Genomic DNA, 24,104 nt, shown 5'->3' with positions numbered 1-24,104 from the left:
CCGTCAGAGCCAACAGGGGCTGAAGGAGGTGGGCCGGCTAAATGTAGTGTGGTGTCCTGGGTGGGATCCTGGGACAGACAAGGCCATTCCTTAACCCAGAAAATTGGAGCAGGGCAGGACAATGCGAGCCAATACTGGCTCGTCAGATGTGACAAAGGAACCACACCAGCACTGTGGAACATTAACAATGAGGGAAGCGGTGTGAGGCACACGGGAACCCCCTGCACTGTCTTCACAACATTCTGGAAATCTAAAACTGTTCTAAAATACAAAGTTTATTTTTAAAAAATTCAGAGAGAGACACGGCATCAAAATAACCTACAAGGGTTTATTAGAAAACATTCCAGGTGAAGCAGGGTTCCTTCAAAGCAACCACAGAAGTTATGATAATTTACAAAGAAACACTTTCCACGCTGAACTGATGCCGTTCCCGACCACAGCTGAGTGGGGACAGAGCCCAAGTGCAGGGCGGCCTCCCGCCGGACCCGAGGCCAGGCTCGCCCGGAGTGTCTCGCAGCCAACGCGGCCGTCTCACTTCATGTACTTATCCTGCTGGTCAGCCAGGATTTTGGCCGAGGACTTGGCATCATAGAAGAGCTCACTGATCTCTTCCACATGCTCTTTCTCGATACTGTCCTTCCCATTGATCTTGGCCAGCAAGTTGGCCGGGGTCAGCAGCTGCACCGAGTACCTAGAGTGACAGGGGCCAGGGCAGGAGTGAGACGGGGCCACATATGGGAGCCCCCTCACCACATCAGAGGAGGGCCACAAGCCACAAGCCACATCCCAGCCCCCAAATCTGTCACAGTCTGAAAGTTCTCGGACAGGCTGTAACTGCGCTGCTACTTGAAAAAGAGCACAAGGGCGCTTGGCTGGCTCAGTCGGTGGTGCGAGACTCTTGATCTCGGGGTTGTGAGTTCGAGCCCCGCACTGGGTATAGAGATTCCTTAAAACTAAAATCTTTGAGAAAAATAAAAGGGACCACAATCTGTGGTGGACACAGGTGCAGGCAAGGAATGCTAAGGCCCAGACTGGACACTGGACATGGCAGATGGCAGGCAAATGAGCACACAACCAAAAGCACGTTCCCCAAGCAAAGGCACAAAAATCCCGGAGTTTTTAAGTACCGCTCCACCCAAAGAAAACATCTTGCAATTCTGCTTCAACCTCCGAGCAAGGAACAGACTCAAAGGGAAACAGGGACTGGCTGGGGGCTGTGAGGTTGTGATTTCTCAAGCAGTTGGGACACCAAGAGGGACAACGTCCACAGGCAGGTGGCTCTGGGCCACTGGCGAACAGTCAGGAGAACAATCTGTGTCCATGCTCGTCCTTCCCCCTCCCCTGCACCCGCCACCCCTTGCCCACCATAGCCTGGAGAACAGAGCCAGGGGGAGGGGCCAAGCTGGGCCTGGCCAGTGAGCCCTCTGCCTCGGACCCTGGTCTCCGGACTGTCCATCTCTTCCACTAAGGGAGCTGGCAAGCTCTTCACACAGGGGGGCGTCCACTGTAGGACAAAGGGACCTAACCTGTTACTCTAGCTTTATGGACGCCGTCACTTAAATGTTCCTCGTTCTAAATTGCAGTGCCCAGGACAAGAGCCATCACAGCAGTGAGAGCAGACGTGGTCCTGTGCCCTTGTGAGGGACCCATCAGTATGTCTCAGAATGGGCCCTACGGAGGCTCCGCAGGGCAGATGGGTGGGGAGTAGCTCCGGGCAGATGTGCTCACCTCAGAGTCGTCTTGGTGCCAATCTCCCCCAGGTGGTTCAGCGCCTCCTCACTGATGTTGATCCCTTCTGTCTGGGCTCGGATTTTAATAATCTTTTGGAGGAGAAAGACCATGATCAATAGTGACTGACCTTAAGTGTCCCCTTTATCAAGTGCTTTAAAAACAATCTTGTCCAGCGTGTCTTGCCTGGCATCAACCGTGCCAAAGAGGCCCAAACCTGGGCTGGAAGGGCAGAGAGCTGGCCTCCACCCTGGGCTGCTGGCCCTGCTCACCTCCGGGGTGCAGTGTTCACAGTGACCAGATGGCGGCTGGTACCCTTGGAGGTGTGGGCCGGGTAGCTCGGCTCCTACCTCCCCACCCTCCCCGCAGCACTCCCCAAACCTAGAGAACGTGGGCCCCTCCGACACCTGCCCAGGAGCCCTCAAGGGCTCTAACCTTCCTCCCCAGCGTGGGTACCACCACCTATAAGCACTCAGGCAAGAGGAGACATTTTTTATTTGTTTGATAAATACGATGGTTAAATAAATCAAAAAAGTTACTTTTAAAGATTTACCAGCCCTCATAACATCACTGGGAGATATCTAATCTATCACAGAGAGGCTGACGCTTGTTGCGGTTGGAAGATCCTGGCGAAGTTGGAGGGGAGGCAGGCTGGCGGCGCGGCCGCTGGAGCACAAGTGGCCCCGGCATCCTGCAGGCGCACCGGCGCTGAGTGATAAGGGGCAGCTGGGATAATGATGTTGTGTGTTGGGGAGCCGAGATAACTCGAGGACTTCGAGCCTCATATAATACAGGAATTTTTCACTTTGGCAGCTTCGTAAACAAGATATCAAGAAGCCCTTGTTTAAATTAAAGCCATAAAAACACCCGAGGTAGAGGCATAGGAAATGGGAAAGACTGAGCCCCCGGCTCAAGCCCTGCATGGGGAAGAGAGGGACCCGGGGTTTAGGAGCCGGGCTCTTCAGACTGGCCTTACAGCTCCCGGGCAGAGACCCGCAGAGGCAGGCAGCTCAGCGTCGGGGACCCCGGGGAGGGTACCCAGCACATCGGCTGCCGTGAACGGACGAGTCCTGCTCAGTAGGACAGCCAGGCCCCGCACAACTGGACCAGGGCAAGGGCCAAGGTGGACGAGACCGCGTGAGCCAGGGCCACCGGCCTGTCTGTTGCACGCCACCAGTGCCACCGGGGCGGAGGGCAGGGATGTTTCATTTTGTCAGGAGAGACTCAGAACTTAGACTTCTGTGTGAAATGTTCTGATGTCTAAATATTGGCAACCTGTTCGAATAATTCACAAACACGGCCCCAGCCGCGTAGAATTCTTCTGTTCAGCCAGTGAGCGGGCTGCCAGTGTGACCTCTGTCCAAAGACTCTTAGCTTGTGCACGAGGAGCTCCACCGTCCACTGTCTAGGGTGTGAAGCTAAAGGCACTGGGCAGAGGGAAGTTACCGGATAGGCAGAAGGGTGGCGGGCAAAGGAGCAGGGAGAGAGATCCCGCTCCTGGCTCCAACCACAGGACGCCCCTCCAACCACAACAGCCAGAGCCAGACAGATTTGTGCAAGAGGGCTTCTCACTGACAGCTGGGGATTAAGGAAACCTCCAGGTCCTGCCAAGAAAAATGTCCCCTGGGGGCCTCCAGAAACTCTAGGGAGATGCAAATGTTGAATCCTGGAGCCCGCTCAAGGTGAGAGCTTCAGACCAGAGCATCCGGCCGTCAGCAAGCCCCACGGCATTGGACGTTGGGCCTCGGGAATGTCAGGGACGCTCTGCTCTCACTCTCTCTCGAGAGCAGGTCAGAGCAATCCCAAGCGCTCCCTGTTGCAGACTGCTCGGAAACGGACAGTTCATAAATTAGATCTTTAATCATTTAATAACCTGCAGGGATAGTTTATGAGGGTGTCGGCACTGATGGCAGGGCACACAAGTTACATTTACTTTGTTTTTTTAAAAACCCACCCCAGGCTCCCGTAAAAATGCCGAGGTTATCCCTTGAACCCACAAGAACGAAGCAGTGCGCAGCCCGGCAGTTAGTCTGACCTCTGCTCACCCGAGAGAGAGAGCCTGAGAAGAGGCTCTCCTGGCTGAGCCAAGAGGGAACCAGCCCTCTGGAGGGGCCAGAGGCACAGGGCGGAACGTTCCCGGAGAGCCCAGACCACGTGCTCCACGGTGAGCTGGCTCCGCGCGAGGTCCTATCTCTGCAGCTCATCTCTGTGACCCGGGGATGCTCGTTGTTCCCGAGCCCCGAAGCCTGGTTACTGAGAGCTGTTGTGAGGACCCTAGCAGGTGACTGTGAAGTCCCCGCAAGCTGTTAACAGCCATGATAGTAACCGCAGTGGAGCAAGGCGGCTGGCCCTGTCCCTTCCCTCAGTCAGCCTCGCTGTCTCACTCAGTCCTCACGACAACCTTGAAAAGAGACAGCAGACCTTGTGCCAACTGCTCTAGTCACTCAGCCAGGAAGTACCACCAGCGTGTGGGCTGCCTCCCTGGCACGATGACGCGGTGCCCCCGTCCCCAGGGTAAGGATGGGGACGCAACCGGCTTCTCCTTTGCTTTTGCCTCTGCTTCTGTTCAGTGAACGCCTTGGCTTCAACCCGGCACTCGTCCAAGGGCCGGAGACCATGATCTGATGACAAGGCCCCCGGCCACGGACACCGTCCCCTACACAGCGTGCCCGCCACTGCTCTGCACCCCTGTCAGTGCTGGTCACGAGGAGGTCTCTGGCTCCCGAGTCTCCATGGCATTCACGAGCGCTGTCGACCACAAACACCAGCAGGGCCGGGCCGCTCGGGCCACGGCGAGCAGAGTGCTGCCAGGGAACGCCAGGAGAGGCCGTCAGAGCTCCAAAGGGAAAGGCCCTGCCGACAAACTGCCACAGGGAAGCCACCCCCAACCGGGACCTTTCTAGCACGTGGGAGCTGGTGGCACAGTGATGAAGACCAGGGGCTTCCGGACCAGGCAGCCTGGACTCCAGTCTGTCAGTCCTGTCACCCACTGGCCACTGACAAGCTCTATGAGCTTGGGTGGCTTAGTCAGCCTTGGTCTCTGGGTCCTCACCTTTAAGAATGACAGGGTAATAACTCTCCCACCTCACAGGTACCGGGGATCAAACGGAAGCGTGTTGGCTAAGTGTGTCCATGGGCTCAGCATGACATCTAACAAAGGGGGCCTGCGCTCTGTGAGAGGAGAGGGTCCAGGCAGGGCCTGTGGAGACACACACTGGTGCAGCCCTGGTCCACACGAACCCACAGTGAGGGACCTACGCCAGCAGTGGGACCATCTGGGGCAAGGGCGGGCAGAGCAGGGCAAGAGCACAGCCGCGCTGCCCCGGTGGGGTACCAACCTAGGCCACAGGCCGCCACTGAGCACGTGGCCTGGGCTCTGCAGGGTACTGGCTGGCTCTGCATGTTGGACTTGTCACCCAGGGACTGAGCCATCCGCAGGAAGCGAGGGTGACCAATGACTACCTGGAAGTACGCACAAGGGGACTAGAAACTCTTAAGTGTAAAGTGCCTGGGCACGTGGCGCCCCAGGTCCAGATCAAGCAAGAGGCAGTCCCTGTGCAGAGAGCCGGGGCAGTGCCCTCTGGGGTAAGGCCCAATCTCAGACACCCGTGTCATTTTCCACCCCCAGGTCTAACGCAAATTTGGCTCACGTGGAATGTCGAGCATACACTCTGTGTTAGGTACACTTCCTTCAGCCTCTTATAGGCTGCTTTTAGGACCTCCATTCCCAGGGGCCCCTTGAAGCTGTGTGACCCTGCCTCACCAGCTCTCTAGGCCTCCGCAGCAGCCTCAGGCACAGCCTCCGAAGCCCCCAGGACGACTACCACTAGTCACACTGGTGGCAGCAGATACGCTCTCGCCCCCCTCCAGCTTCTGTGCCCTGCTGGAGCCGGCCTGCGTGGGTCCTGGTGGGACAGAGCTCTTGGCTTCGCCTACTCAACAGAAGAAGCCTTGGAGGGGGCGTGGCCTAGATAAGCAAGAGGCTACCACAAAATCATATTTTATTGCCTCTTTCCTAGAGCTGGTGGCTTCCCTAAAGGCTGTCATCAAGTTGATTTTTTCACTATCCCTTTCCTAAAGTTTATCAGAAGGGATGTGATAGAAGAGACAACAGCCAAGACCCACAGGCAGCTAGGGTTTGGGAACACCTCAAGCAATGGCTCGTTAGCCCCCCATGAGCCCACCCATCTTTCAGACATGAGGACTGAAGCTCTGGAGTGCTGTGACTTGCCCAAGGCCAGGAGCTAAGTGCCGGGACGGTGGTGGGAGCCAGGTGTGCTCCGTGAATACCTTTCTACACAGCATCAGGGATGCTGGGGCAAATGAGGGGAGAAGACTGTGGAGAGGGGGAAGGGGGGCTCACCTGTTTCATTTCCTGTGGGGTGTACAGCATGGTCCGGATGATCATCACGCGGTCCAGAAGGTCAAGGGGGATGCCGTGAGGAGAGGTGATGTCCTCAGTACCCCTGCAAGGACCGGAATGATCACATCACCCGGGCCTCTCTGAGACCCGAAACTAGACACCGGAAACATGGCTGAGGTGCTCACAATGAAAGAGCAGCCAATTCACATCCTGGGCCGAGCCGCGACCACAGAATAAATTAACTAACATTCAGGTGGTGTCAAAAACAGCTTTGTTATTTTAGCAAATATCAGTATCATAGGATATTTGGGGAAGAGAAGAAAAAGACACCTAAAATCCTATTAAAAATACTCATATAGATATTTACCAAATTTTCATATACATGCCTTTATAAATTACACTAAGTATGTAGATTTTTGTTCTGGTTTTGCCCACACTGCTTCTGTCTTAATAAGCTATCAAGTATTTTACTTAACCCAACCTGTTGGGGATTTAGCTGGTTTCCAAGTATTGCCATTAATAATGATGTCTGATAAATAATTTTATGCATACAGTCATGAACATTTCCTCAGCCACTCTCAGAGTGCCTGACACGACCCTGAATATCTGTCTGAAGGAATGAATGTCCTAATTTACACAGCTACATGAGTGATCCGATCTCACTGCACTGCAGCCAGCACAGGGTAGTCTAATTCTTAAATATTTTGCTGCTTTCATGGTTTAGAAAAAGGAAGGGTGACACCTTGTTTGAACTTACAGTTCCTGGATTACTAGCAAATCACTTGAACGTCTTCCCTTAGGTGCATTAATTATTTTCTTTCCTTTTGGAACTGTCTAATTGTGTCCTTGGTGCCTACTTTTCTCTCGAGTCCTTAAACAAGTCGTGGGAGGAGCAGCCCAGGAGGGGAGTCCTGCCGACCCACCAGGCCCCAAGACTCCAGGTGCCCAATAGGCTGTGTGCCCGGCAGACCTGGTCGCAAATGAGATTGGCCTCAGCCATAGGGTCCGGAAGCCCGACGTGCCACGGGCTCCCACCGCAGCCACTGGCGTCAGAGCGGCCGCAGGTCTACATTGGCGCTGTTCCTGCGTCCCTAAACCTGCACCAGGCTGCAGAGTCCATGGTCATAACTCATCAACAGAACAAAGAACAAGGAAGGTCATCTGGATTTAGTTGTTAACATCAGAGTATTCAGTTTCAAACATAAGTGAACGTTCAAGAAATACAACTTTAGTGAAGAAATCTTTGTGTTGAAATTCTATCAGGTCGTCAGTCGAAGTATAAATGTATATTTATTATTGCCAAGAATAAAATGTTCTGATGCACACTACAACAGGATGCTAAGTGAAAGAAGCTAGTCACAAGAGGGCAGATACTGCAGGATCTCACTGGTAGGAAATACCTAGAAAAGGAAAATTCATAGACACAGAGTAGAGTAGACGTTACCAAGGGCTCAGGGAAGGGGATGATGGGACTCACTGGTTAATGGGTACAGAGTTTCTGTCTGGAGAGATGGGAAAGTTTTCAAGACGGGTGGTGGGATGGCTGTATGACTCTGTGAATGCAATTAGTGCCACTGAACTGTATACTCAAAAGTAACTAAAATTGCAAATTCCGTTATATACATTTTCTCAAATACAAACAATTCAAAGAAAGAATAAAATGCTATCCTTAAGGAATAATGGTTAAATCTAATATGAAAAAACAATTAAGACCTTTCAAAATAAATAGGGAAGTCAACTAACAGCAAATATAAATATTAAGGTAACTTTAGAGAAAACAAATCTTTTCCACCAAAAAAAGATTTCCAAAGTAACAAGGAAGAATTATAAAGAGTAAATTCTATCATGATTCAAATCTCAGTATTTGGTATGCTTGCAATCTTCACATGCAAAATTAAAACTACAATTAATTTTGAAGTATCTGATTCTGTTTAGGCCGCAAGTTCAGTTTTTTTAAGTCTTACTTTGGATTTCTCTTGGGAATTCTCGGGAACTCTTTAAAAGATCTCAACTTTGCCATGTTAAGATATCCCAAATTCTGTAACACTTGTGGTAAATAACTTTCCATTCAGATATAATAACAAACATAGAAAGTATAAAGAAGAAATGGTTAGAGGAAAAGATGAAGTACTCCCTAATTAAACTTCAAAAGAACAGTATTTATAACAGTGCACTAAGAATTTCTCGTGGAGGGGGTGCCTGGGCGGCTCAAGTACGTTAAGCATCTGACTCTTGATTTCGGCTCAGGTCATGATCTCAGTTTGTGGGATCCAGCCTCACATCAGGCTCTGCACTGCCAGCATGGAGCCTGCTTGGGATTCTCTCTCTGTGCCCCGCCCCCACCTCACTTGCCTCTCTCTCTAAATAAATAAACTTAAAAAAAAAAAAAAAAAGAATTCTCATAGGGACTTGACCCACGGCGGACAAGTGGACCAGCAGCAAACCCCCAGCACCTCAGAAGAGCCCCTGGGTCTCCGCAGGCTCAGCCTGGACACGTGACCTTACACAAAGATGAGAAATGACAGAGAGCTTCGAGGCAGATTATATGCTTGTGTTCAACATTTAAATATGGTATCAGGAGATGTGGGAGAGACGGCAACTACTACAGAAACTGATGAGGACACATGCAAAGAGACAAAATCGGCGAAACGGAAAATTCCGATGCTCTTTGTCCGGGAAGATGGTGTTGTAGTAGTTGCCCAACCACTGAGAGTTGGCTGAAACAAAGAACTGACCGCGGGACATAGGAGAGTCTGTAGGAGTGCCTCCTTAACTACAGAAGACACTCAAAAGAGAAAAGTGCGTAAATTTTGGTATGAAGAAAGAACCAAGGATTCCTCCACTCCTGAAAGGAGTCGATTTGCAGAGAACCCACAAATTCTCAAGCTAAAGGGCATTTTTATTTTTCTCCAACCCTTCCAATAAATGTGCTCACCAAAACATAGAACTCTTTTCAGTTGACCTGCACCTTTCTTTTGTTTTTTTTTCAAATTATTTCTGATTTTTTAAAATTTAATTTGATTTTGTTTTTTACGCGCAAAAAAAAAAAGGAAAAAAATTCTTATAGTTTTGAGTCCACAAAACTAAAAATTTAAACAAAAAAGTCTGTTTAAAGACTGCTAAGCATTTTTAGGAATTAAAGCCAAAACATTTGTCCAAGCTATGAATCTTAGGTACAAAGTTTCTTTTAGAAAACTTATTAGTGAAAAATGGTTTCTGGAATTCTGTTCTGCAAAAAGAGTCCATCACACTAAGTGGGCCAGGAACGGAAGCCTCTACTTACCAGCTCCTGCCCAGGTGGTGAGCCCAGAAGGAGCTCTCCGTGCAGAGCAATCACCGTTTGACAAGGCCGCCATAATTGCACTATTAGATTATGAAATTGCTAATAATAAACTGTAATAACTACATTTGGCTAAAACTGCAGATTTATTCTTGTACCCAGAGGCTCATTTCTGGCTTTGGCCCCAGCCCAATATTGATTTCACCATTAGGCCATTTGACAACTGTTTAAATGGTGTTAACGCTGTGCCTATTCCAGGCACACGATTTTGGGCTGTGACGCCAGACGCCTAATTCTCCTTCAAATTCAGTATGGTGTATCTGCAAGAACAAGGTAACTGCACTTCTATTTATCCTATAGCTACACCTACAAGTGTAAATGGTTGACTCATTTGTGAATGCTTCCCTCTTACTACAACTCAGAACGCCTCCACTGCGACGCTTTTGACATTTCGGATCAAATCAGTTTTTTGTAGGGGACTATCCCGTGCATTGCAGGATCTTCAGTGGCATCCCTGTCCTCTACCTACTAGATGCCAGTAGCACCATGAGTCGTGACAAGTAAAAATGTCCCCGGCTGAGAACCACTGCCTGACTGCTTCTTTATATAACCCTGTAACTGCGGGGACACAGATAACACAAAGCTTTTCTGATGACAGGAAGTGCAGTGAAGGACACCTCTCTGGTAATGTGAAGGGTAATCCCCATAAGCACACTGAACCCTGGCTCAGTGGACACAGAAACAGTGCTACGAAGAAAACCATTTGAGTTTTTGAAGAGGCTGCCAAGACAATTCAATGAAAAAAGAAGTCTTTTCAATAAATGGTCCTGGGACAAATGGACATCCACATGCAAATGACTGAAAGCTGGACAGGCCTCCTCCTTCACCAAACACAAAATTCTACAAATGATCATAAACCTAAACCTAAGAGCTAAAACTATAGAATGCTTAGAAGAGATCACAGATGTAAATGTTTGTGACCTTAAATTAGGCAATGGTTTCTCACAGATGAGACTAAAAACACAAGCAATGAAAAAAAAAAAAAAAAGCAGAAAAACTGAATTGCATCAAAACATAAAAACACCATCAAGAAACTGAAAAAAAAAAAAACAAAAAACCAACCCACAGGATGGGAGGAAATATTTGCAAATCATACATCTGGTAAGGGTCTAGTGTGCAGAACACATAAATCTTACAACTCACTAATAAAAAGACAAATAACCCGGATAAGATAAGCGGCAAAGGACAGTAATAGACAATTCTCCCAAGAAGAGGTACAAATGGCCAATAAGCACATGAAAAGATGCTTAACATCAGCAGCCACCAGGGAAAATCAAATCAAAACCACAGTAAGCCACCACTTCACACTTGGAAAGCTATAAAATAAAAGACAGACAGTAACAAGTGTTGTCAAAGATGTGTAGAAACTGGAACTCTCAGACACTACTGTGTAGTGGTGAATGGTGTAGCCACTGTGGAAACAGTCTGGCAGTTCCGTGAAAGGTTAAAAAGAGTTCCCATCTGGGGGCGACTGGGTGGCTCAATTGGTTAAGTGTCTGACTCTTTGATTTCGGCTCTGGTCACGATCTCACGGTTCCGGAGTTCAAACCCTGTGTCAGACTCCATGCTGACAGTGCAGGGTCTGCTTGGGATTCTCTCTCTCCCTGTCTCTCTGCCCCTCCCCTGCTCTCTCTCTCTCTCTCTCTTCCTCTCAAAAATAAACTTAAAAAAAAAAAAAAAGAGTTCCCATCTGACCCAATAATTCCACTCATAGGTAGGTACCCAAGAGAATAAAAACCTAAGTCTGCATAAAAAGTTGTACACAAATGTTCATGGCAGCATTATTCATAATAGCCATGAGTAAAAACAACCCAACAACCAACCCAATGTCCATCAACTAATGAATGGGTAAATGTGCTATTAAATATTCCACAGTATGGAATACAATTCAGCCTTAAAGACCAAAAAACACTGACACATGTTACAACATGGATGAACCTTGTAAACATGCCCAGTCAAAGAAACCAGGCACAAAAGAAAACAGATTGTATGGTGAAGTTTATATGAAATGTCCAGAGAAAGCAAATGCAGAGACAGAAAGTAGATGAATGGCTTCCAGGGGCTGTGGGGAAGGGTGATGAGGGAAACTAAGCTGGGGGATGAGGCATGGCAGATAACTGGTTGATTGGCATAGGACTGCTTGCAGTGGTGATGAAAATACTCCAAGACAGATAGTGATGATGGTTATACGACTTTGTGAATATACTAAAAACCCCTGAATTGTACATTTTAGATAGGTGAATTATGCTCTGTGTGAATTCTATCTCCATAAAGCTGTTTTCTTAAAAAAGTGCCATTTTAGGACGCCTGGGTGGCTCGGTCAGTTGAGCGACCGACTTCGCCTCAGGTCATGATCTCACGGTTTGAGTCGGGCTCTGTGCTAAAAGCTCAGAGCCTGGAGCCTGCTTCTGATTCTGTGTCTCCCTCTCTCTCTGCCCCTCCCCACTCATGCTCTGTCTCTTTCTGTCTCAGAAATAAATAAACATTTTTTAAAAATTGCCATTTTCTGCCCCAGGAATACCCAGAATGGAGACCACGCTGTTTCCTAAGTCTTGCTCTTTGGTGCAACAAAGTGGAGAGAAACTCCTCTGAAGACTTCTTAGCCCCAGGGGGCTCTTCCCCACAAGAAAAGAAGACCTCCCAAGTATTGGGAGCTGGGATGAAGGTCAGGCTCTCCTTTAATGGCTGAGGGTCCTGGCACAGAGGGGACTTCTTAGGGAAGCAAGGGAGGGTGGAGCTAAGGCACAGCAGTACAGGTGCACCTCCTTGGGGACCCAGGGGTGTCATCTCTTCCCAGGAGGAGCCTAAGGCCTCAAGGAAGAAACCTAGTGCCAGATGCTGCTGTAGGAATGGCTCCCCCTCCCCTGTGCACAGGGAGCCATGACCTAGAGGACAAGGGGGCCACTCACTGGTGGTGGTCAAGGCTCGTTGCACCAGCTCAACCTACCCCCCCGCGCCCCCCCCCCCCACACTGACCAGAAGCAACACAGGAGAACAGGGGTGGCAGGAGCTCTGGAGCCAGCCGACCCTCAGGCCTGTGGCCCACTCATGTCACCTCCCGTGTGCACCTGGAAATAACATCACCTGCTCACAGGATTGTCAGGATGCCCAAGACTACAAGGGATGACCCATGTCAAGTACTTTGGACAGTTTCTAGCACAGAGGAAGCCCTCAGTTACTGGGCGCTTCCTCCTCTTCCCTTTTCTTTCGAGCTCTGGAGGTCACAGAGGGTCTCAAGGGCAAGGAGCCTCAACAGCACCCCTCTAGGAAAAAGTCTGCTGGGAAGCAAGTCAGATGTTGCCAACACTGTGCCAACGTTCCAGAAATTTCATCGTTTCACATCTACACTCAATCAACACTGGATTCAAATCCCAGCCTTCCTTCTGTGCTGTATGACCTTAGCCAAGTCCCCCATCCTGGTGGAGCCTCAGTGTCCTCATCTGAACGGTGAGAACCAGTCCCTTCCTCAGTAAGTTGAGGTGTGAACTTCTGTGCTTGGTGCACGGAAGGACTCCTCGATACACGTTAGCTATGATTTTTATTGTTGCTAATTTGACACTATTATTATCAACGCCACGACAACAAAATTCCTACTAGGGCTTAGCACCACAACCCGCTTCAAGAGCATACACCCCAACTCTGGTGGCCCCAGCAGAGAGCTTCACACCCCGAGCATCTTCTTCCCAGGTGGGTGACTGTGGTCTGGCGGCAGCAGGCAGCCACAACCTCTAGCAGCCCTTGATGAAATCAGTCTGGAGGGGCTGAGGCCAAGTATCCCAGGTTTCAGGCGGACCAGAGCTCCATGCCCATTGGGCATGTTCTGAGATCAGAGCTGCCTCACCGTGCACTCTTTTTCTGAACGGGTTGGGTCTGAGAGAAGGTACTCTGAGTCCTAAGGGATTCTGGTCCTGTCAGAAGCTGCCAGGCTGCTCAGCCGTAAGGGAGAGGAGCCTGTTAGCAGTCCCCAGCAGGGGGAGCCATCACTCCAGGCTGAGCCTTTCACCAACTTTTCAGGCCTCCCCAAAGCATGCAAAGTCCGGCAAACCTACAGGGTCTGTGCAGCAGGGATGCCAGGCTCACCGGGCACCAGGCCACATCCCCATTTCCAGAAGCTGCCTAGGTAGCCAGCTCCTCTCACCAATGGCTGGCCCAGCCCTGGAACAAGCTGCCTTCTTCCCAAGCATGCAGAAAACACCTGTGATGATAATCTTGTCAAGACAGCATTACAGGGATTTAAAGAGGGACTATAGGCTGCTGCCACATGAACTGGAATCACACTCGCAAATCCTAATTCGGAGCCAGAGTGATCACCTGAGAGGGGAGCTGCCCCACAGCCAGCCACACAGCTTCTGAACAATCTCAATGGAGACAAAGCTTCTCCGTCAAGAGTGAGCTAAACGCCTGGATCTGACCCGCCATCACTCAGAGGCAAGTCTAGGTGAATCAGCAATTTGGGTCCCTCACTTGGTTTGGCTCCAGCTTCTGTGCTGAGACAGTCATGGGCCTGAGGGTCTCTTTCCTCCCAGCCCTGCTGCCAGGAGCTGGCAGCCTCCAGGGCTCTGTTCACCCACACGACTTCGCTGCAGGCTTCAAAAGGGCTCCTTGCCACCCCGCTTCACGCCCCAGCACTGCTGGGACCAGGCCCCAACATTCAAACAAAAGAGCAAGAAAACGACCAAGTCCAGGGCCCTTGAGAGCTAGGAAGACAGTGTGTTGTTCTCAGGGGCTCATAAGCTTCCAGAGTAATCAGGAGAAAACCTCAAGAAAGTCCCCGGTCCCAGCCCTGGCAGGGTGGAGCACCATGTGGGCATGTGCCTTCTGGGCCTCAACATCTACCCCCTTCCCAAAAGCAGGCCAAAGGGGTTGGGGGTGGGTGCAGGCGCCAGCGTGGCTCCAAGAAGATCTGGGATAGAGAGAAAATATTGGTTTCGTTATCAGAAAGATCTGGGTCCTCGGCCTATCTTTATGACCAGGGGCAAGTTATTCTGCCATTCTGTCTCTTTATCTAAAAGATAAAGCCAAGAATACTTACTGCCCACAGCTAGTATGAGGATAGAAGCCAACATATGTAAGACCACTGGAGGCCAGCCTGTCTGACCTGACCTCTGCCCACTCCAACTGAAGGACCAAATCACACCACACCGTAGCCCCAGAGACCATGTGGGAGGCCCTCATATTCAGCAACAGGGTGACTGTTGCCTTTGATGGCCATGATGGTATGAAGCTGATGCATGAACTACCTGTGAAGGCAGAGGCCACTTTGACAGGTTTCTCTCGAAATGAACGTGACCTCCTTCATCTCCATCCCCACTCATGATGTTACGGGTTTAAAGTGATCCCAGAGGAAAACACGAACCCAGACGGAGGGTGAAAAAGCCTCATGGTTGGCAGGTAGCCACCCTACCTGATGACACAGTTGCCTCGGTTGGATGCAAAGATGACGATGGGGGCGATAGAAGATTCCAGGGCCCGGTGCAGGTAGGTGAAGCACTCGATGTCCAGCATGTGGACTTCATCAACAAAGAGCACACCTGGAACCAGCTCAGCGATGCCCTGATCGATGTACTTATTCACCACCTTGTTAATCTCCCCTCGAAGTTTGTCTAGGAGACAGCAGAGGTAGACAGGCAAGGTCAGGTGGAGGGAGTGATCACCTATTCTCCTCATCCCCCCCAAATTTGACCCAAACCCAAGTGTGGAGCCCAGTTTTACTGCTGGCTGTGTGACCTTTGTCAGGTTACATCCCCGCTTCAGTGCCATCATCTGAAAATAGGGATAATCACCACGTAGAAGTCACAGAACTGGCAGCTTCCCCTGCCAACATGTCTTGTTAAGTCTGTAAATGGCTTTGAGTTTTGCATGTCTTCACAAGGGCACACACCTCCCCCCAGTCGCATTCCTCACCTTTTGCCTTATTGCTCACATCCACCCACCTAGTGCCCTGCCACATCCCAGAGTTGGGGAGCCCTGCGTGAAGTGAGTTTTCATATGCAAATTTTTCCATTCTGCACTCAGGAAATGACCCTTTCTTTTGGCCCTGTAGACAAAGCTTAGGTTAATTAACTTTCAATCAAGTGCCTAGGCGAAGGAACAGGGTGCGTGAACAGGCCTCTCACAAGCCTCTCTGGCAGGAAATCTGGGAGAATTGCAGGCTCTGAGGAAAGGTCCCACTTCAGAGCTCTAGAGGGGCGGGGCTCTCAGGTTCAAAGAGGACCATCTAAGGTCACGGTTCTCATTCTCCTGCCCAGCCCCTGCACTAGCATCAGGAGGGAGCAGCTCACAAACACAGAAAAGGAAGATCGGATGCCACATCTGCCACCAGAGCCTTGAGGCAGGGCTGGTCAGAAGAGGAGGCATGGTGAAAATGATTACAGCACAGACACTGGTCTTGGCGACTCTAATAGAAAGGTCTCAGATCATTCCATGGGCTAACGTGAAACAGAAAACCTTTCAGGGTGACAGAGCCATAGGTGGTAATTAGAAAAAAGAGGGACGTACCAGGTGAGAAGAGAGGCAGGGTACACCCAAGGTCCACAAGGGAGCAGCGGCATCCCTGCCAAACTCTGCCAAACTCCTGAGCCCCAGGAGGCTGAGCAGGGCAGGCTGGGAGCTGTGGGGTGACTGCAGGGAACTAAGGCGGCGGGGCTTGCCGTGCTCGGGGTGCTCCGGCAGGAGCTGTCCTGCACGGCTGGCCCGATACAACCCACGTTTCTGGGACCTCAAAGGGACAGGAGATTGTGACGGCCCCCATCTCCACAGACGAGTGCAAGGATACTAAGTGCATCCAGGAGGCCGTGCTAGCACTCGGGGCCAGACAAGACACAGTGTGCTTTATTTACAACTGTCTAATGCAGCCACGGGCTGGTCAGGCTCTGAATGAAGAGGAAGAAAGAACCTGTCCCAAGGCATTTCCTCAGGTCTGGGGATTCACTCGAAAAGCCTCTCATGCTATGCCAGAATCTAGGGCCCTACAGCTCGGCATCTTGCTCACAGGCCTTGCTATTTCTCTTACCTGTGATTTCGGTCTTCTTTGGCTTCATTAACTGGCCCATCATAGACAGGATGTCTTGTCCGCCCTGCGAAACAGAAGATTTACAGTCAGTCCTGCTCTCTAAGGCACCTGCAAGTGTCTCATCATCACCACCTCCATCACACCAGTTACCACTGTCAACTGGACACAGGGTCCTGAGGCGTGGAGAAGCCAGACCGCTTCCCCCACCCCTCCCCCACAACGGAAAGCGTGAGGAGCGTCCAAACAGAGGGATTTTTAAGAGGCTCCCCTCGGCCTGCGAGAAGGAGCAAAACCCTTCGTGGGAAGTACCAGCTCTGTGGGGCCCGCCCTAGTCTCCCTCTCCAGCCATTTCCTTTCCAATCAGCACTCCCTGATTAGCCACACAGGACTGTACCCTCCTCTGAACACCCACGTTCTTTCCGTGCTTTGGCATACTCTAGTCCACCTGCCAGGAAGCACCATCTCTTTTCTGGGAAGCGCCAGTTACCCGTAAAGTTCAGGTCAAAGGCCCCTGCCCTCTGCTGATGCTCTGGTTCCCTTGGGGACAGAGGGATTGTGGAAGGAAGCGTTAGGACATACTTATCTACGTTCCTGTGTCTCCTTACTAGACTCGACTACACAGTGACATTAATGTAGTCCTGGCCTGGAGCTGCTCACCACCTGCCCACTGCTGACCGTCCCCCCAGCCCCTCCCAGTGCCATCAGCAAGAGGTGCTGTTTTGTCACCTGCACGGGATTAAGGGATCCCATTGTTGCCACGCCCTGTGACACAGAGGTGCTCACTAAATGTTCAGCTGTAAAATGTAGCAAATGTTTCCTGAGAACCTACAACACTTGATCCTGCAGGACAAGAACTATAATGCCTTCTTCACAGAGGAGGGAACTCAAAACCAGATAGCCCTAAATCATGGAAAACCCGGGGACACAGAGTGACTAACTGGCTGAGCTCATTAGTGTCGGAGTGACACAATCCCTGACTCCCAACTCTTGGCCAAACACTCTAACTAAGGCAAACACTCCCAGGAGGCTGGTCTGGGGACAGCCATTCTAACAGAGGGACCTGGAGGTCCGAGACAATTCTTCACCAATCTCTCAGCCAAGGCTCCAAGGGGCAAAGCACCAAGGGTCAAATTTCAAGTTAGAAAGTCTATTCCCTGCTGGTGAGGAGGTGGACTCTCTTAAGATCAAGAGGAAATTGAACTGAAAGACCAGCAGCAGGGAAGGGGTGGGGTTTTAAAATCACACATTTCCCAGAGATGTCATAAAGTCATACTATATTTCCCCCACGTTTATCAGTCAAGGTGTAAGTATCCATCTTGTCGGCATGAGGAGCAGACACAATTCCTGCTCAAAGCGGAAACACTGAAGATTCTGCTAAGCAGGGGGGAAGACACGGCTTTGTCGGGCTTTCTGAAATCCTGCAAAGGTCTCAAAGAACACTCCTGCCCTCCACCGTTAACACCCAGAGAATCCCAGGCATGAGCGTGAGCCCGATGCTGGAGAGAAGCCACAGAAGAAGCTGGCTAGCTCAGGGCCAGAGGCTTGGCTGGGATAAGAAACAATACACACGAAATCATCTGTGACTAGAGCATTTGAATTGGAACAAAGGAGTCGCTCGTAGCTCATGTCGATGTTAATTGCTTAACATTACAGATAGAAAAGGACCGTCTGCCCTAAGAAATGGGCAGCAAGAGTCTGACAATTCATTCCCAGGGCTTCCCAGGGCTTCCGTGCACACACAAAAGGGCTCAAGTGCCAGGTCACTCTGGCATCGAGGCAGCACCTGGGGCCGTGCATTAGCCACATCCAAGTCATGCAAGGTCACATCCTGGATGATTTCTTTCTTCTTGTGCACATCCCCCTTTGGCAAGGGGACATACTCTTCAGCTTCAAGGTCGAATTCTGTGGCGTAGGTATCACACCTGCCCTGCCTCTGCAAAAAGAGAGAAACCCGAGTGCCTGGTGAGTTTTCACTGCCAAGTCCCCAAATGGCACAGTGCTAAGTGAGATAAAAGTCTCAGTTCCCAACCGCAGGCCTGACAGCCTACTTGACAAACTCCAAATATGTCCCACTCCCCTGCTGCCAAGAGAAGGAAGCTATCTGCTCATCACTGGGCTCCAAAAACCCCGTTGAAAAACACCTGATACTTTCTCCAAGAATCTTTCCCCCCTCTCTTTCTTTTAACTGTATGCAATTCCTGATAAAGGGCAAATCCAGTAGATTAACTGGAGACGGAGGGAGCTGTTCAGACTCTTTTGTAGGTGGGTGATTTATCGTATGATATGAAGTATTATGCTCATCCATTAAACAGTGAGGAACACTGTACAGGACACTGAAAATCAGATATAAAAAGAATGCCAACTAATGCAGCATCCCCTTCCACATGCATATATCTTGGGAAGAAAATACCAAAGAGATAAAAGGAAGATTAAATACGCTGCACATTTCAATTTGAAAATGACTACAGTTGTTTTGCTTTCTCACCCTGTACTCCCCCTCTACGCAGGTTTTAGTATTTTTCGAACAGACTGTCTGTTTTAATCATGAGAAGGTTAAAGCAGGAAGATAAAGGGAAAGCAAACTTTATTAAACCTAAAGGGGCAACTGCTGACCTTCCATCAGCATCGTGCCAGATGCCAGCCCCCTCCCGCACCCCGCACCCCCTGGAGAAAACAACCCCCTTGTAACCCAGGCTTCCTCGCGCAAACCAGTCATAGCATCACCTTCACAGCCCCACTGTTGGCTTCGATGTAGATCACATCTCCAGCTTCTACTCGCTCTTTCTGCAAACTTTCAAAAATGCTGGGATCCAGCTTTAAAAAAAGAAAAAACCCAAAAACATGGGGCTCAGAGAACTGTAATACAATATTTATTTCCAACTCACCGTAAGGTACCTTTCCACAAGAGACTTGTAGCTACCTCATGACTATATGGAGAAAGTATATTTGTGCGCGTGTGTGTGTGCGTGTGTGTGTGAGTGGATATAGGAGAACAATGGCTTTGGGGATGTGTGTCCTAGAGATAGCAGGAGAGTGAGGGCACCCAAGGAGAGCACAAGGGGAGATCTAGAATTCTCCTTCCTTTTACTCCTGAGGTCGCAAAATGGCAAATATGGCTCTGACTGCTTTTAGGTGAGGTCTACGCTGTCCAGGGGACCACAGGCCCTAACGCCCCCTTTTGGGGTTGCTCTCCCTGCTTCAATTCTTCTCCTCCTCACCTCAGGTGGGGGTGGAACTTCCTGCAAGTGAAGCACCTGCTGGAACCTGCTTGCTCTTTATGGCTGGCACTTTGTGGTTGTGATTTTAGACAAGGCTCTCTGAGCCTCAGTTTCCTCATCTACACAGCAGCACCCAGGTGTAAATATCCAAAGGGAAACACAAACCAGGATCTTTCCCAGGCCTTCTAATTCAAATCCATGTCTGTTCTCTTGGGCCTGCCTGCTTAAATCTCCAGAAAAGGAGAGGAGTGTATTTTGCAGACTGCTGCTTTTCTCCGGATCATCCAGATTCAGGCTACCTTTGATGTTAATATTCTAGGACAGCATCTTTTGTCAGGAGTCAGGATTTAAACATAAGTTTCTTGGGGCACCTGGTTGGTGAAACGTCTGTCTGACTTGATTTCGGCCCAGGTCATGATCCCAGAGTTGTGGGATTGAGCCCCGCATCGTGCTGAGCATGGAGCCTGCTTGGGATTCTCTCTCTCCCTGTCTGCGTGCCCCTCCCTGCTCATGTGTGCTCTCTCTCTCTCTCTCACACAAAATAAATAAACTAAAAAAAAAATAGTAAGTTTCTCTGTTAAACTTCAAGGACACCTGTTTCTCAGTTAAACTTTGTATTTTATAATGCGAAAAAAACTTTGTCTCAAAATTAAAGAGTAAAAATCTAGGACTCCATGAAAGAACCCAGAGACAAAAGAACACATGCTTGTATGACTCCATTTACATGAAATGTTCAGAAAGGACAAATACACAGAAACAGAAAATGGATTAGTGGTTGCCAGGAGGTGTAGGTGGGAATGGGCACTATTGTCAATGGGCATGAGGTTTCTTTTGGGGTGCTGAAAATGTTCTAAAGTTGGACGGTGGTGACGGTTGTACCACTGTAAGTAGATTAAAATTCCTAGAGTTGTACATTTAAAATGGGTGAATTTTATTTAAAATTAAATCTCAATAAAGCTGTTAGAGACAGTAACCACAGGAACAAGCTCGGGGCTTTGTGTCACTGGCGTGGTGAGGCCTGGTAACCTCCTAGAGCACAAGGAGCAGAGCTTATGACACAGGCCTGGCATGAGGGAGGTACGTGATAGCGATGGCAAATATGGTCAATACCTATACCAACTAGTTCTCTTTTTTATTCTTAATTTTTTAAATCTTTATTTATTTTTGAGAGAGACAGAGCACAAGCAGGAGAGGGACAGAGCAAGCGGGAGACACAGAATCCAAAGCAGGCTCCAGGCTCTGAGCTGTGAGCATAGAATCTGATGCGGGGCTTGAACTCACGAACCGCAAGATCATGACCTGAGCTGAAGTCAGATGCTTAACCAACTGCGCCTCCCAGGCGCCCCCCTACACCAACTATTTGAGCTCTGTTTGTCCAAGTATTTTGTACATATGCTCAAAGGAGCTAGAAGTACTCATCTGGGAAGAAGAAAAATTTATTTTCTTTCTCGTGTTATTTTCTTTCTTTTTTTTTTTAAGCTTCATTTATTTATTTGGAGAGAGACAGAGACAGCATGAGTGGCGGAGGGGCAGGGAGAGAGGGAAATAGAGACTCTCAAGCAGGATCCCTGCTGTCAGCGCAGAGCCCGACGTGGGACTCAAACTCACAAACTGCAAGATCATGACCTGAGCTGAAACAAAAGAGTTGGATGCTTAACTGACTGAGCCACCCAAGTGCCCCGCTTCTGTTATTTTCTTGAAGAAACTGTGCAAAGCAGCCTGATGGAGGGCAGGAATGTAAACAGCAGGACTGACTTCAGCTATCCTACAATGGGGAGGGGTCCTTTTTTTTTTTTTTTTTGCCTCAAGCACTTTAATATCGGTTAATTTCCCAAATGAATTGACTGAAGATGTAATTACTGGAAAGGCGGCAGATCCTACTAAGAAATCTAATTAATACAGAATGGGAGAGATGAGGGAGAGGTTTAAAAGAGATATTTGCAGAGGTAAGCTCCTGAGATGGAAACCCTGTTAGGAAAAAGAAAAATGACCCTCTGAAGAAGTGACATTTTTATGATCTCCATAAAGCAGTGACCAAGAAACCACCTTACAGGATCAAAGAACCATAAAATCGCAGAAGAGAGTGAAGATGGAGACATTATATGGTCAACCTACCACAGTTCACAGATGGGCACCCGGAGGCCCAGAGAGCTCAACTGACTCCTGAAGGTCACACAGCAAGTTGGAGGGACAGCATAACAGTTGGGATGCAGAGTCTGCTCTCCCTGTTAACAGGCTGTAGGACCCTAGGACACCTGCTTATTAACCTCTTTATGCAGGCTCAGTTCCCTTATCTGTAACATGAGGGAAACTATACACGTGGCACATACACATGTAGAAAGCTATAAATAACAACAAATGAAGTATTTGTTAAAGCACTTAGCCCGGGCCTGCCACATCCAGTAAGTAAGAGCTATAATGCTTTTATAACTATTATAATACTGTTTATTATAAATAACAATAAGACAATACCTACAATCCCAATCGTCCCATTTCTCTAACTAAAGGCTCTCACAGTAACATCAACAGCTACCACTTCCTAGGTAACTGGGGCTACACCCAAAGCTACCACTTTTATATCCTTCTAAGAACTCCATGAGATAGGCAACCATTATCCCCATTTAACAGACAAAGAAACTACTGCTCAGAGATTAAGTAACTTGCCAAAAGCCACACCGCTGTCAGCAGCAGAGGCTGGTCTCTCTTTCAGACTTTGTCGGCCTCCAAACCACACTCTTCCCCCAGGTGCCCCTGCCACCCGCATCCTCAAGGTTGACAGACAAGTGTCTGAGGGGCATAATCGAGGGCCCCACGCTGCCACCACTATGGTTTCTCCACAAAGCTGTAGCCTGAGCAGAACCAACCGCTAAAGCTATTATAGGTTTCGGGGCCCTGACTCCTAAAAGGAATTGGCAGTCAGGATTCTGTGTTTGGCCCCTTGAGATGTCCATTCGTCATCCATACACATCCATACACGACTCTTACCAGATTAGTCACTGCTGCTTCTTTCTGGAAGCATGGGCACTGATATCTGAAAAATGAATCCACAGGTTCAGAGACAGGCCCGTGACCTTTGACACATGGTCACAATACAGGATACACGATGGCGGGCACGCAGCTCATGTCTTAACGCACAGTTTCACAGGAGTGAATGAGAAAAGCAAGAGCTATCTTTACTGAGTCTCCCTGTGTACTTGCCCTATTCTAGGTACTGCTCCGTACACAAAACATCCTCAAATGGCCCTGTGACGTATCATCACCCACAGTGCACAGAGCAAAATGGGACACTGAGCGGTTACACCACTTGCCCAAGGCCACGCAGTGCAGAGATTCTGAGGCAAGAGAAAAGAGAGGATAAACACATACTCACTTTCAGCTGTTTGGTTCCTTTGGCCGTTTTTAGTCCTATGATCACATGGCTAATGGTCTTCCCGTATCCCCCCATGGGGTTCTCTGTCTCACACGGAGTCAGCTCTGTGACTTCGCCTTCATAAACTTCTTTGGTCTCCTTTATCCGCAGCCCTGGAAGAGACGGCAGGTAAGCTCCAGTAAGAAGCAGAACTCTCTCTCACAGATCCGTATTCCCTCTCTCTCTTACGTAAGTCCTTAATAGCCTTTCTAGCCACAAACCTTCCATGTCACAACGACTGACAAGTCAGCTTTACTAATAATGTACATCCAAGGGTAGAAAAGTACTGGATAGGAAAATACTGTAACTGTAAACTGTAAACTGCTAGTCAGAACGCAGACAATTTTATTTCAACTTTTCAAAGGGACTTGTCGGTTCAAATCTAGAATTAATTGGACAAGCTACAATTCTCAAAATTGTTTCCGCCATCTGTTCCACCTCCAAGGGGGTGAAATCGAGCTTTAGCCTCTAATCCAATCTCTGAACCCCAACCATTCTACTCCACTAGAGCAGCAACTACATCTACCCTTGTTTCTTGTGTTTTTGATTCTTGAAAAAAAATTTCAGAACCAATGGAATAACTCTTACATCCCTTGTGTCACCAACAGACCTGAGCTAGGTATGCTATGTTAATTAGAGGTCCGTGCCAACAGCAAGTGATATGTGACCTGCCAAATGTTCTGGGCCTCTGACTGACCCTTGGTGCACACCCCAAGAAGAAATACCCAGTTGTCATTCAGCATTTGCAGTGGGTTGTTCTAGAAGTTTTCCAAGGCCACAACCCCAAAACCACCCCCCCTCACCCTATAATAAAGCATTCACAGTTTTCAGATTAGAATATCATAAGTGAAGGCAAATGTCTCTCCTTGTTTGAAACATCAACCACATAAGCTAGTCAATAAATGTTGTTGGCAAACAAAGAATTGTTACCAAATTAATTTTTACAACATGGTCTCAGTGCCTTTTTATATAATGTTTTTGCTGCCTAAAGTACTCTTCCCTCCTTTCTGGCTTTGCCAACTCCCCAGCTGAAA

The 24,104-nt window shown here is 49.1% G+C and overlaps 1 protein-coding gene and 1 pseudogene across 1 annotated transcript in view; one reads left to right on the top strand and one right to left on the bottom strand.

Annotated features, from left to right (window-relative positions):
- Positions 1-308: 308 nt before the first annotated feature.
- Positions 309-24,104, bottom strand: part of RUVBL1 (RuvB like AAA ATPase 1) — a 43,834-nt gene continuing 20,038 nt past the window's right edge. Inside the window, exons 4-11 of the mRNA XM_042912437.1 lie at positions 23,032-23,183; positions 19,168-19,257; positions 18,227-18,376; positions 16,444-16,507; positions 14,836-15,034; positions 6,092-6,194; positions 1,729-1,820; positions 309-691 (exon numbers count right to left, since the gene is read on the bottom strand). Of these exons, the coding sequence (XP_042768371.1) occupies positions 532-691; positions 1,729-1,820; positions 6,092-6,194; positions 14,836-15,034; positions 16,444-16,507; positions 18,227-18,376; positions 19,168-19,257; positions 23,032-23,183 (1,010 nt within the window). The 3' untranslated portion in view covers positions 309-531. The remainder of the gene's footprint in view (positions 692-1,728; positions 1,821-6,091; positions 6,195-14,835; positions 15,035-16,443; positions 16,508-18,226; positions 18,377-19,167; positions 19,258-23,031; positions 23,184-24,104) is intronic.
- Positions 6,260-8,865, top strand: LOC122213616 (annotated as a pseudogene).

Source organism: Panthera leo, chromosome A2, assembly GCF_018350215.1.
Source record: "Panthera leo isolate Ple1 chromosome A2, P.leo_Ple1_pat1.1, whole genome shotgun sequence".
Lineage (NCBI taxonomy): Eukaryota > Metazoa > Chordata > Mammalia > Carnivora > Felidae > Panthera > Panthera leo.
The sequence above is the reverse complement of the archived record's forward strand: the minus strand, read 5'-3'. Positions and strand labels throughout refer to the sequence as shown.